The sequence below is a fragment of the Lissotriton helveticus genome, chromosome 5_2 (assembly GCF_964261635.1).
Source record: "Lissotriton helveticus chromosome 5_2, aLisHel1.1, whole genome shotgun sequence".
Classification (NCBI taxonomy): domain Eukaryota; kingdom Metazoa; phylum Chordata; class Amphibia; order Caudata; family Salamandridae; genus Lissotriton; species Lissotriton helveticus.
In genome coordinates this window covers 15,319,252-15,333,279 of record NC_136066.1, presented here as the reverse complement: position 1 = coordinate 15,333,279, position 14,028 = coordinate 15,319,252, and the positions used below count along the sequence as shown (strand labels likewise).

The following is a 14,028-nucleotide window of genomic DNA, read 5'->3' as shown; positions in this document are numbered from 1 at the left end:
AGTACATCTGTGCTGCAGGGGGGCTGGATGCAAAGATAACGACTGCACCAAACTAGGACAGTGCATGGACCTAACCTGCCCCTTGATTCCAGCAAGAAGAGTTATTTACCAGTGATGTATTTATCGCCAATTTAATTATATTAATAACTTGTGTGACTTTCACTTCCAGAGACAAGAGGATCCGATTGCAGCATTTCCAGCCCTGATGGACTCGAACGGTGGAGCCAGGGCAGAGGTAATGACATCACGTCTCTGTACCTCAGGGTACGGTACCCTGCACCGACCCATCCCCCGGTCTACCTCAATGTACTGTACCCTGCACTGACCCTACCCCCCTTTACAAGCCTACACTTTGAGCTACCTTATGTCCCCTGTTTTCTCTCCTGATACTACTTTACTTACCCATTGGCAGGGCCTGTCCCGGGGAGAGGTGAGGGGGCCTTGGCCCAGGTGTAGCTTCCATGGGGCGGCCTCCCTCTGCTGTCAGCCGTTCTTTGCTGACCTGCGCTGACAGCATTGCTACTACACTCCCTGACTCCTGATTTGGTGGCTTCCTTGTCTGTCTCCGTTCTCTGCATGATTGGATTGCTTAACTCTCTAGTCTTGTGTTTGTCCCGCCCACTTAGTTCTTCTTTATCCTCGCTTTTGATTCTGTTTCCTATCTAAGCTCCTCCTCTTTCCCAGGTGTGGTGTTTTTCTTGCTCCCGTTCCCTTCTCCCGTTCACCCCCCTGGCTCCATGCCCCTCCAGGCCCAGCCTTTCTCACGGCTCTGCCTCTGCCCCCACCCCCCTTGATTATCCACCCCCATCTTATCTGTCACTCTGTGTGCAAGCCGAATCTTTTTATGTCTCAGCTAGCATTGCTGCGCGCATGCGCAGCTCGCTCGGCGAGATTTAATGTTTCTGAGGACTTTCACTAAAGGGTTTCAATCCCTGTCCCTCTTTCCCATTGGCTGGCGTCACCTTTTATGCTAAACGGTGGCCAGGCTTTGGGAAAGAGCTTTTTGTGACGTAGACTTTTCTCTTTTTCAGACGGTCCACTTGGACGGGCTCGTCTGCCTTTGTGCGTCGTTTAAGCTTTCTTATCGTTATCGGGCCATGTGTTCAAAACACATGGCTCCATAAAGACAAGAGATCCTCTTTCACTTTATGTACCTCGTTCCGATTGTTTTACTAGTGATAGTCAGTTTTCTAGTTTCAGACGTAACTTCTCGCTGGTTCACAGGAGTCAACATGGCTGTGCCCTGTGAATCGGATCCGCAATCAGATCCTTCTTCGCCGCCACTGGAGAGTCCGGAGAACCACACACGGTAGTGGTGGACAAAGTGTTGCACTTCAAAGAGGGTGTTATCAGATATAGGTACAAATTAGCTGTCACCTCTTCACATTAAATCAATTCTGGTAGGTGCCACTCAGGGTAAGATACCCCACTACCCAGAGTATCAGTTAGAACAATGCACAAATTACTTATTAAAAATACACAAGAGACAGGACCCCGGCACTATAAATATTTTGTGTACAGTTTGTAGATAAATGTTTATAGCAAAGAAAACACCATATGATAGTGAAAGAGACCTTCTGTCACAGGGAATTGGTATGTAAAACAAGATTGGATAATTCAACAGTGATTTATTTTCTCAGAGAGCACATAGGTTATATCTCCAGCAGGTTAAACATTAACAAAGTAAAAATTCTGTGATGTAGTTAGAATTCCAGGTTCGAGGCATGTGGGCTGCTGAATTAATATCTTATCATAGATCGCCGCCTAGAGTTAGGTCCAGATGATTGCTCCTTGTTGTCCTGGAAGAGTCTTCAAAGTATCACGAGATAGGTGACTCCTCCCCAGGACTACAGTGCGCATGGGCATCCTCTCCATCTTCAGATTGTTTTTTTCCGCCATTGGGTTCGGATGCTATTCCTCAACTCCAACTTCGGAACCGAAACTTTTCAACTTTCTAAGGCCAAAAGGCCTTCTACCTCGACGGTATTGTTCTCGTTCGGTACCCCTTGACTCGATAATACTTTCCATCTCGTCGTCGACGCGGGCCGTTGGGCCTTTTCGACACCACGTGGGCCTGCTGCCAATGGAAAGGACCCAGTTTAAAAAGTGCCCACAATGTCACTCCAAATTCCCACATACTGATAAACATACAGTATGCAACAAGTGCCTATCACCCGAGCACAACGAGGAAAACTGTCCAGCTTGTGCTCAGTTCCGGTCGAAGAAAACTATCCGGAACCGAAGAGCCGCTAGACAAGAGATGCAGCGGCAGGCACAGGAACCGGAGAACATTTTCGATGACGAACATGACCTCCCAGACGCGGCGGACTCCAATCTAGAAATTGTCACCGTAGAGGACCAGTCGGACTCCGATGACCAGATCACAACGGGGCAAACCGTGAGTACCAAGCCCCCAACTCCGCTTCCAACTCAAGACAAGGCTCCGGTCGAGGCATCGCCTAAAGGCCTTAGCCGAGATCGAGAGACTCCTTCAAAGGCCCCGCCTTCCGGCTCGGCTCTGAAGACCAAACCCAAGCCGTCTGATACCCCAGGAACGAGCAACACTCTTCCCAAAAAGGCAGTCGAACCTAAAAGGGTTGTCGAGCCGAAGAAGCTCGTCGATACAAAAAAGGGTGTCAAAACAAAAAAGGTCGTCGATCCCAAAAAGACAGTTGACCCGAAAAAGGCAGTCGAGCCGAAAAAGAGTTCCGATCCACAAAAACCAGATCACACTAAAAAGCCTGTCGACCCGAAGAAGGCCGTCGAGTCTACAAAAAACCTCCAGCCAAAAGGGGTCGCCGAGCCCAGAGAACACGGTGAACTGAAAAAAGTTATCGAACCGAAAAAAACGGTAGATCCGAAAAAGGTCATCGAACCAAAGAAGGTCGCCAAACCAAAAAAGGCAGTACAGCCAACAAAAAGACGTCGAACAAAAAAGAGTCGTCGAACCGAAAAAGGTCACCGACCCAAAAACAGCAGTCGAGCCGAAAAAAGCTCCACAGCCGAAGGCCCTTGAGCCAAAGACTCACCACAAACAGGTGACTAAGCTAAAAACATCGGTGCCAAAACCACGGACAGTTGAGGAAGAACTTTTCCATACTGATCCAGTGAGCGCAGAACAACCTAAACTGTATATAAGCACTGAAACAGGACACGTAACAGTTTACCAGAGGAAGAAAAGACCATTGGACACTGACATTTCTTTCTCTGTTCCTCCAAAGAAAAAAGACTTTGGAACATCTCCTTCAAGGCCTTTTACTCCTCCTTTCTTTCCTAACATGAAATTTCGCGCCTTACTCTCCTACACCTTCAGGTTATGATGAGACAGAATACATGGGGGAAGATCCTCAGGATTATTTTGTAGAACCCGAGGATCAGGATGTACAGGATAACACATGGGATGACCAGAATGATCCTTATGATACATACGAGCCACAACCCATCCCTGACACCTCTACATATCCTACAAAGCCTTCGCCTACTGACGACACCATTGTTTTTAACCAACTAGTGGATAGGGCAGCTAAATATCATGGTGTAGACAGGCACACTGACCCAATAGAAGAGGATTTCCTATTTGACACTTTTCCAACTTCAGAAAAAAGTGTACGTACACTTCCTATGTTAAAAGGGGTACTAAAACACGCGCCAGACATTTTTAAAGACCAGGCCAGAGCGCTTGTCCTCAATCACAGAATTGAGAAAAAGTATAAATCAGCCCCTACAGACCCTTCTTATATTAAGTCACAGTTGCCATTAGACTCACTAGTTGTATCAAACGCTCGCAAGCGAGCTAATTCACAAACGACAGGAAATGCTCCCCCTCCTGACAAGGAGTCAAAGATATTAGAAGCCTCAGGCAAAAGAGTCGCCTCCCAGGCAGCAAATACCTGGAGAATTGCAAACACACAAGCTCGAGTAGCACGCTACGATAGAGCACATTATGACCAACTGGAGGGTTTACTACAACACCTGCCAGAACCTTTTAAAGCTAAAGCTAACGACCTAATACAGGAAGGCAAATTTATCACAAATGCTTCCAATAAATGTGCACTTGACGCAGCTGACACAGCAGCCAGGTCCATCAACACTAGCGTATTACTACGCCGGCATGCGTGGCTACGCATTTCCGGCTTTAAGAATGAAGTGCAATCAACCTTCCTCAACCAGCCAGTTAACCAAGATTTCTTGTTTGGCCCTGCAGTAGATACCATCTTAGAAAAGATGAAAAAAGATGCTGATACTGCTAAGTCTATGGGCGCACTTCTCCGCAGCTGTCTCATCTAGCACAGAGCATATGGAGGTGACCAATTCCAAAAAACATCTTTCTCCTCGCAGAACACCTACCAGGGAAAGACAATCAAATAGCAGGTCTACTAAGCAGACATAGCCAACATATACACGAATGGGAGATTCACCCTCAAGTTCTCCAACCATTCTTCCAAAAATGGGGACATCCAGAGATAGATCTGTTTGCCACAAAAGAAAACTCAAAATGCCAGTCCTTTGCCGCCAGGTTCCCACATCCGTTGTCACAGCGCAATGCGATATGGATGAACTGGTCAGGCAGATTTGCGTACGCTTTTCCACCAACCTCACTGATTCCATTAGTGGCACGCAAACTAAAGCAACAGTCACTCACAATGATCCTGGTTGCTCCCACATGGGCGAGACAACCATGGTACACGACGCTCCTAGAACTCTCAGTAGTTCCCCACCAAAGACTGCGACTCTCGCCACATCTATTAACTCAGAACCATGGAGAAATCAGGCACCCAGATCCCAATCAGATGAACCTGGCGATCTGGCTCCTGAGGTTTTAGAGTTCAGATACCTTAACTTGCCCCCAGACTGCATGAACATTATCAAGGAGGCAAGACGACCAACTACCAGAGCATGCTATGCAGCCAAATGGAAAAGATTTGTAATGTATTGCAATAATAACCAAATCAATCCATTAGATGCCTCCATCCAGAACATAGTCTGTTACTTGTTACATCTGCAAAGATGCAATCTAGCACACTCTTCCATAAGGCTACACCTTGCTGCTATAGCAGCATATCTCCAAAACAGACAACATGTGTCCCTGTTCAGAATACCACCGATCAAAGCTTTTATGGAAGGACTTAAAGAATTATCCCTCCAAAACATCCAACTTCGCCAGTCTGGAACGTAAACGTAGTACTTACCAGACTTATGGGGCTACGCAACGACCCCACCTCCGCCAGAGCCAGCTTCCAGGACGGAATGAAAGACATCGCAGACTGGATGAAGCTCAGCCGCCTGAAACTGAACTCAGACAAGAGGGAAGTCCTCATCCTCGGCCCATCCATCTCCGCCTGGGACGACTCCTGGTGGCCCCCTGCTCTGGACCCCCCACCCAAGCCCACGGACCACGCACGCAACCTGGGATTCATCCTTGACTCCTCCCTCACGATGGCCAGGCAAGTTAACGCCGTCTCCTCCTCGTGCTTCAACACACTCCGTATGCTCCGTAAGATCTTCCGCTGGATCCCCACTGGAACCAGGAAAACGGTCACCCAGGCCCTCGTCACCAGCCGACTGGACTACGGGAACGCCCTCTACACTGGGACCACCGCCAAACTACAGAAAAGACTCCAGCGCATCCAGAACGCCTCAGCACGACTCGCCTTGGACATCCCCCAACACAGCCACATCTCCGCCAACCTGAGGGACCTGCACTGGCTCCCCGTCAGCAAAAGGATCACGTTCAAACTCCTCACCCACGCACACAAGGCGCTCCACGACCTGGGCCCTGAATACCTCAACAACCGCCTCACGTTCTACACGCCAACCCGCCAGCTCCGCTCTGCCAGCCTCGCCCTCGCCACCGTCCCATGGATCCGCAGAACCACCACCGGAGGAAGATCCTTCACCTACCTTGCGGCAAAGACTTGGAACTCCCTCCCCATCCACCTACGACTCACCCAGGACCATCTGTCCTTCAGGAAGCAACTCAAGACCTGGCTTTTCGAGCAGTAGCTGATGAAAAAGGGTTCAGGCAGATCAGGTCGTTTTACCCCTTTTTCTAGGTTTGCCCGGCGTTAGCCGCTTCGCACCCAACTCACGATTACCAAATAAAGAGGCAGGCGCTGGAGACTGGAAGGCAGGAAACAGGAGTTTATTTCCGACGGAACAGAACACGTCAAATCAGACAACAGAGTATCTTCTCGAGGTGCTCTAACCGCATCTCTGAGGCCTGGCCTCTTATACACTGGTTTATTACTTTATTACATTTATTACATCCGTGGTATTGCCTTGAAGTTCACAAAGGCATCTCTGGAATCCCCGGTTCAGGCCCGTTCTCACACATATCTACAGTAGGGGTCCCCACCCAAATCACAGCATGATGGCTGTCGCGCAGCTGGACATTCCGCTGGGAACAGGAATGTGGGTGATCGGTCGGATCTAGGGGTGTGAAGGCATTGATTAATCCCCGCTCCTTTGATGTGGGGCGAGGTCTTACTGGAGGGGGCAATAAACTGCATCTGTTGGGCTAAGTGATGGCCTGGGGTCAGGCCGGACAGTCGGGCAGGGAGGAAGAGGTTATCAAAAGGGCCTGTTCTATGAATGAGATGAAAGAGTGAGGGGGGTTCAGCACGGGATGTGGCTCGGAGGCAGGGTCGCGCTGGAGGTGCGTTTATGACCCAAGCAGGAGAGACCGGGGGCTTGTCGGGGATGCTTGCGAGGCTGGGGAGTGAGAGACGCTGGCTATCGGGAGTGGGCAGAGAGGCCAGGGCAATCAAAATGGTTGCTGCTTACGCGCACGTATGGATCTGAAAAGGACAAGTTGGCGCCGATAATGTTTACGCCACAATCCAGATTTTAACATAGCAGCCCCCCCCCCCCCCAGCGCCTTGAGACCCTAGCGGGTGAGTAGCGCGCTTTACCAATACTCTTGATTGATTGATTGATTGATTGACCCTTCCTCTCGGACACTCCACCCCTATGGCGCCAGCATCCCCCTCGCCATCAACCCTGGACGCCACCTCGCCTGCCAGGACCAACCTCAGCTCCGGTCAGGACATCTCCATCGCCAACACTAACGGCTACTAAATCACCCGCAAGGACCACCCCGACCATCCAGGAGGAGGCATCGCCATCACCTACAGAAGCACACCCTGACTGACCACGCACTCTAATGACCCAACGGTGACCACGGACCACCTCAACTCCTAGATCCGGACCAAGCCCAAGCCATCCTCTGCGGCACCCTCATGTGCAGGCCCCCCGGGTCATAGACCCCCATTCTCCGATACCAGTGCAGACCTCTTGCACACCAGGATCTCCCGTCCACCAACAACATCCTACTCGGCAAACTCAAGTTCCACCTGGACGACCCCATTTACAAGAACACCAGCCCCTCCTGGGAGGCTCCCCTACATCAGACTGAAGCAGCTAGTCACCGCAGCAAGCCACATAGCAGGACACGCAATCGAGCAAGAAGCCTCCGCCAGTGGCAACTTCAACTACAGCCACACCACGGTACTCTCCTGGACCGACCATCATTGTACATCACGTCTACACCACACCTACTGTACACCATCGCCATCATTGCTCCCCTCACAGCTGGATCAAGGCCACCAAAGTACATCTCGTCAACTCCATCAGCACCAACACTTACAGACGACAACACCACATCGTACCACCCCCACCGAAGGACCTTCAACAGCGCCAACACCCTGGCAGCCCTCAAGAATGGACCAGGCAAAACTAGCACCACTTTGTGCCGTATTTGCAAAGTGACGCATGTAGGCATATACGTGACCTTGTGAAGCCCTGTGCCACAATAGACCTGCATCAGGTATGTTGTATCCAGGGTGTCTGTTCCCACACAACAAGGACTCATAGGAGTGCACAGTGAATTCCCTCAGATTTCACTGCAACAATTGTAGGACGGCACTGCGCCAGTACCGTACGCCTGCCTGATGGAAGGAAAAGGGTGAATCAGTGCCACAGGGACAGGCTGGCCCCATGCCCTGCTTGAGTTGCGTCATGTTTGTGACACGACTGCAGCAATGCGTGACTTTAGCGCTGACAGATACGTCAGGATTCCAGACATACCTGTCATTGCTTGCGTCATGGTGCGCTGTCCAGTGAACACAGGGCATCCATGGTGTTGCAAGAAGGGCGTAGTGAAAAGTGTTGCAACGCTGTCTTGACGCAGAAATGCAACACTTTTCATGGCTGAGGCCCAGGAATGCGCCCTATCTTATTGATGGCCGCAGTCCTGCCCTGTAGTTTTGTCGCAGGGCAGCGCAACAACATTGATTGCGGCGCTGTTCAGGACCAAAACATGCTGAGATGTGGCCTCAAGAGTTATCCCCATTTTTAAGACAAACTATTTTTTGGTCTTAAAAACTGCCTCTAACTGCAGTTAAAGGCAGTTTGTTCACTCCTCCTACCTTCAAGGGTTCCCTTGTACATATCGCAAAGTTGGGTTAACGGCCGTTTTTGCACGAGAACGCCTCCCTTGCATGTCATTATCGCTAACAGAAGTGGCGATCTTTTTGATGGACGTTTTCGCCGGAAAACTGCAGCTAACAGAAGTTAGGAACAGCTTGTACATATAGCGATGTAAATATCGCCGCAAAACCATCGGAGTTAACTCCTTGTACATATGTCCCTTATTGTCGGCCCATTACATCCTACGGCGGGTTTGAATCCCACCCATTGCTTACACTGGAGGGTTTTACTGCCACGCTCATTTGCTTGCTTCTCGTTCCATGGCACGCCGTGTCCATCCTCTCGTTCCAAGGCACGCCGTGTCCATCCTCTCGTTCCATGGCACGCCGTGTCCATCCTCTCGTTCCATGGCACGCCGTGTCCATCCTCTCGTTCCATGGCATGCAGTGTCCATCCTCTCGTTCCATGGCATGCCGTGTCCATCCTCTCGTTCCATGGCACGCCGTGTCCATCCTCTCGTTCCATGGCACGCCGTGTCCATCCTCTCGTTCCGTGGCATGCCGTGTCCATCCTCTCGTTCCGTAGCACGCCGTGTCCATCCTCTCGTTCCGTGGCACGCCGTGTCCATCCTCGCGTTCCATAGCACGCCGTGTCCATCCTCTCGTTCCATGGCACGCCGTGTCCATCCTCTCGTTCCGTGGCACGCCGTGTCCATCCTGTGTCTGCACCTCCCCTGGACACAGCATCTTTACTTGTCACCTTCCACTACGCACCTTTAGAGAACTTATTTTGTATTTGTACTTAACTACTTCTGGAGCGTGCATGTGTTTTCCAGCTGTCTCCCGCATGTGCTTCTCTTCCCCCGTTCAGTGTGGTCTCCATCCTCGTGTGCTTCTCTCTCATCGCACTCCCTCTCTCTCATCCATGTCTTTCTCTCCCTCCACCTGTGCTTCCTGCTCCTGTCTGTGTATCCCCAGGGTTGTCCTCCCCCAGGCCTCTGTTACTAACCCACACCAACCCACTCGGCTTCTTTTTTTTAAGTTTAAATGCTTTTTCGAGGAAGAATAACAAAGTTACAGCAGACCAGTAATACAGAGAAATCTTAAAACAAGAAATATAACAATAAGATGGCTGGTGCTAAAAAAACAGAAGAGAAAGCTATTTTAAATTTTAAAGGAGAAAAGAAGGAGGGGTGAAGAAGAGAAGAAGTGAAGGGAGAAGGGAGAAGGGGAAATCATATAAATGGATAAAGAATAAAAACTTGAGGCAAGTAGATAAGTGCATATTACAAAGAAATGTGAGAGAGAATCCTAACAACTCTGTATATAAAGTAAACCAATAAAATATAAGAATAAAAAAACAGAGAAATAAGCATTCAAGGAGGTTTAACATTTTCAGCAGTTAAACGGCCATCGCGTGTTAACGCCACTTGACTTTTTTTAAATTTGCGCTTTTGTGCTAAAAAAAACGCAATTTAATTTTACCTATCAAAGTGGTGTCTGCCATCTTGGACCTCTAACTAAAATGTATTTATTTATTTATTTATGCGTTTTTATATAGCGCGGCCTTTACCCGAAGGCCTCAGAGCGCTTCACAATAGGAACAGTAATGATACATGAGGGGAAAATTACAAGTGAGCAAATTACAAAAGCAAACGTTAAGTTACATGAGCAAAAGTTGTCTCGCATTTGCGATAGTTTAAGCCATTGGCGTTGTAAATGACAATGCCTTTTATTTATCTGTTTTAAAAACCGACTCATAAATAATGCCAATAGTTCAAACGCGAGACCTATTGCATTGCAAATGCTTGTTTCTACTTGTGCTGCCCCAGTGGCAGTGAGGGGGTGGCAGTGAGGGGGCGGTGGTGAGGGGGGTGGTGAGGGGGCATGGTGAGGGGGTGGTGGTGAGGGGTCAGTGATGAGGGGGGTGGAAGTGAGGGGGTGGCAGTGAGGGGGTGGCAGTGAGGGGGCGGTGGTGAGGGGACCGTGGTGATGGGGGCAGTGAAGGGGCGGCAGTGAGGGGGCGTGGTGAGGGGGTGACGGTGAGGGGGCGTGGTGAGGGGCAGTTGTGAGGGGGTAGTGAGGGGGCGGTGGTGAGGGGGTGTTGGTGAGGGGGCGTGGTGGTGAGGGGGGTGGTGAGGGGGTGGTGGTGAGGGGGCATGGTGAGTGGGTGGTGGTGAGGGGATGGTGGTGAGGGGTGGTGGTGAGGGGACGGTGGTGAGGGGGTGGTGGTGAGGGCAGTGGTGAGGGGGCATGGTGAGGGGGCATAGTGAGGGGACGTGGTAAGGGGGTGTGGTAAGGGGGCGGTGGTGATGGGCAGTGGTGAGGGGGCAGTGGTGAGCGGGCAGTGGTGAGGGGTGGTGGTGAGGGACGTGGTGAGGGGGCGTGGTGAGGGGGCATGGTGAGGGGCAGTGGTGAGGGGCATGGTGGGGGCGGTGGTGAGGGGTGGTGGTGAGGGGGTAGCATTGAGGGGGTGTGGTGAGGGGGTGGTGGTGAGGGGATGGTGGTGAGGAGCGGTGGTGAGGAGGTGGTGGTGAGCAGGTGGTGGTGAGGGGGCGGTGGTGAGGGGGTGGTGGTTATGGAGTTCCATCTTTGCTTTCGCTTGGGGTGTCACCCTCATTTATTCCTGGCAGGGCACCTGTCTTGGTCAGTGATACATATTCACTCCTTCCTCGGTGCCACCTCTGCTTGTCGTGCTGGTTGTGTACGTCTTCGGTTCTTCCCACTCTCTCTTCTCACTTGGTCCTGCTGGGACCCGCCTCTACCTCTCTGGTACTAGGTGGCACCTCCTGCTACCGCTACCTCACATACTTTCTCACTTCTCTCCAGTGCTTACCTCTACCTGGTGTACGCGTCCTCCGGATGCACCGCCCTCATTCTTTACCTGCTTGTTCTGATACTGACCACGCGTCACTAAGTGAGACACCGCGCCACGTAAATCCAGAGTCTCACTTTAGGAATGACTGGGAATCCATTGGCTGGAAAAACACATGTTGTTTGTAAGCCCTCTGTAGAGATGACTGAAGTCCATTTCCAACACTTCAACCACCACAAGAGATGAAGGCAGGCGTACGTCAGAGTGTGCCCGCCCTCGCCTCTCACCGGGTGACTAAAGTCCATAGTCAACACTTCCACCATAGACGCCTCAGGGTATTTGCTGCGCTATATAAATAAATAAAATTAAATAAATACGAGATGAAGGCAGGCGTACGTCAGTGTGCCCGCCCTCGCCTCTCACCTGGAACCCTCTCTAGTGGTTGTTACCCTTGCTGATGCTGACACCCTCGGTCTCTGCCACATCCATGTTGACACTTTGCTTGTTTTTCCACCAGAGCTATATAAGCACAGACCTTCTACTGATGAAGCAGGGAGGCGACATCTTCAAAACCCTCCACTACCTCAGCTCTCTCATCCACAGCATCAAGAACCCCCTCGGGACCCGGGAGAACCCTGCACGCATCTGCAACGACCTTATGAACTGTGAACACAAGATGGCTGACGGTGAGTTCAAAATGGCCGATGGTCAGTTGCACGCACCTTCTGCATCACACATGGCAGCCTGGAGGCACTGGCTATGCACAGGAAGGTAGTGAGGGAAGGCAAGGGCACATCGCCGTCACTCTCTGCTCCAGAACACATGCTGCCTCTTGATGCGGCCAGAAAGAATGGCCGATGATGACATAAAACATACAACGTGGCTACGTGCATACTGCTGGTATATGTTATTCCTCCTCCAGTGAGCTCGGCGATCTGTGAAGTGCACCTGAGGTGCGCCATCTTTTTTGGATCTGTTTGTCAACAAAGATGTGTCATAACTGTGGGGCGCCCAAGGAGTACCCCGGCTTCTGAGTTCAAATATTCTTAAGAGCTCAGTGAAGAATAAGTTACTTACCTTTGGTAACAATATATCTGTAAAAAAACATAGGTTGGTTATAGATTCCTTACCTTAGAATTACCCCCATGCGTTGGACTGGATCTGGAAAGTTTTTCATCAGCAGAACCCCTGCGCGTCGGAAGGTGGAATCAGTCGACTCCGCGTTCATCGACGGCGCCGTGGTCACTGGGATGACGTCATGGTAACTACATAGACGCCGCCCTTGCGCAGTTCTGTACACAACTTTTCACGCCTGAAGCGCTGACCCATGCTAGACACTGACCACTGGGGCACAAAACTAGGGCCCTGATAGGAAGTCCTTAACCCTAGAAGTCAGTTCGCAGAATGGGGAGGATGGGAGGGGCGGTAAGGAATCTGTAACTAACTAATGTTTCTTACAGATATATTGTTACCAAAGGTAAGTAACTTGTTCATCTGAAAGAAACAGTTAGTTATAGATTCCTTAGCTTAGAATGGATACCCCAGGAATACTAAGTTTACACAAGAAAGTCCTGGAGAACAGAAGGGCCAAAGAAACCGTCGCTCTGAACTTGGCTGTCCTGTCAGTAGTGTCTCGTAAACGTGTGCAGCGAGGCCCACGGACCTGCCTGACAGATGTCATTTAGGGGGACACCTCGTCCCGAAGCAGTAGTAGCTGCCGTCGCCCTGGTGGAATGGGAGCGCAGTCCCACTGGAGGCTCCTTCTTCGCCAGAGAATAGCAGCTTTGATGCACAAAACGACCCATCTAGAGATGGTCCATTTGTGCACGGTTCGGCCTTTCTTAGCGCCCACATAACCAACAAAGAGCTCGTCGTCCACCCGAAACTGTTAGGTGCCATCCAAGTAGAAGGTAAGCGCATATTTTGGATCCAGGCGGTAGAGCCTCTCTTCCACTTTCGAAGGATGCGGAGGCGGAAAAAGGTGGGCAAAGTGACGGTTTGGCCAATGTGGAAAGAAGTAACCACCTTGTGAAGAAAGGAAGGCCTAGTTCTAAGGACGACCTTGCCCGGATGGATAGCAAGAAAGGGAGGCTTGGAAGAAAGAGCCTGAAGCTCACTCACCCTGCGAGCAGAGATGATGGCCACCAGAACGGCAGTTTTCAAAGTAAGAAGCCTGAAAGGACAGTTATGTAGTGGCTCAAAGGGAGCGCACATAAGATAGGTAAGCATTAAGTTCAAGTCCCACTGGGGCATTATGAAGGGGACAGGAGGAAAGAGATCAGTAATGCGCTTAAGGAATCTATTTACAACAGATGACTTGAAAAGAGAAGCCTGATCCATAAGCCTAAGAAAGGCTGCCCAGAGCAGAGCCCTGCTGGGCCAAAGAATGGAGGAACAAGAGAACCTCAGAAAGAGGGGTGCAAAGGGGATCCACAGCCTTTGCTGTGCACCATGCCACAAATTTGCTCCATCTGCAGGCGTATACCGTCTTAGTGGAGGGACGCCTGGCTGCCAAGATAACATCACAGACTTTGGGAAGCAGTTCAAACGACGTCAACTGCCGCCACTCAATCTCCATGCAAGGAGGTGGAGGCTGGACAGGTTCGTGTGGAGGACCGTCCCCTGCTGCAGCGACAGAAGATCCTCCCGAAGAGGCGGTCAGATCCTGGGATCGATAGCCATGCTGAGTAGCTCGGGATACCAGACTCTTCGTGCCCAATCTGGAGCCACAAGAATGACTTGGGCCCAGTTGCGCTTGATCGCTTGATCTTCTTCAGCAATCTGGGT

The 14,028-nt window shown here is 50.7% G+C and overlaps 1 protein-coding gene across 1 annotated transcript in view; it reads left to right on the top strand.

The window, feature by feature from the left end:
• COL27A1 (collagen type XXVII alpha 1 chain) overlaps positions 1-14,028 on the top strand; it is a 1,232,768-nt gene that overhangs the window by 1,182,434 nt on the left and 36,306 nt on the right. The window contains exons 57-58 of the mRNA XM_078646681.1: positions 170-235; positions 11,759-11,927. Of these exons, the coding sequence (XP_078502807.1) occupies positions 170-235; positions 11,759-11,927 (235 nt within the window). The remainder of the gene's footprint in view (positions 1-169; positions 236-11,758; positions 11,928-14,028) is intronic.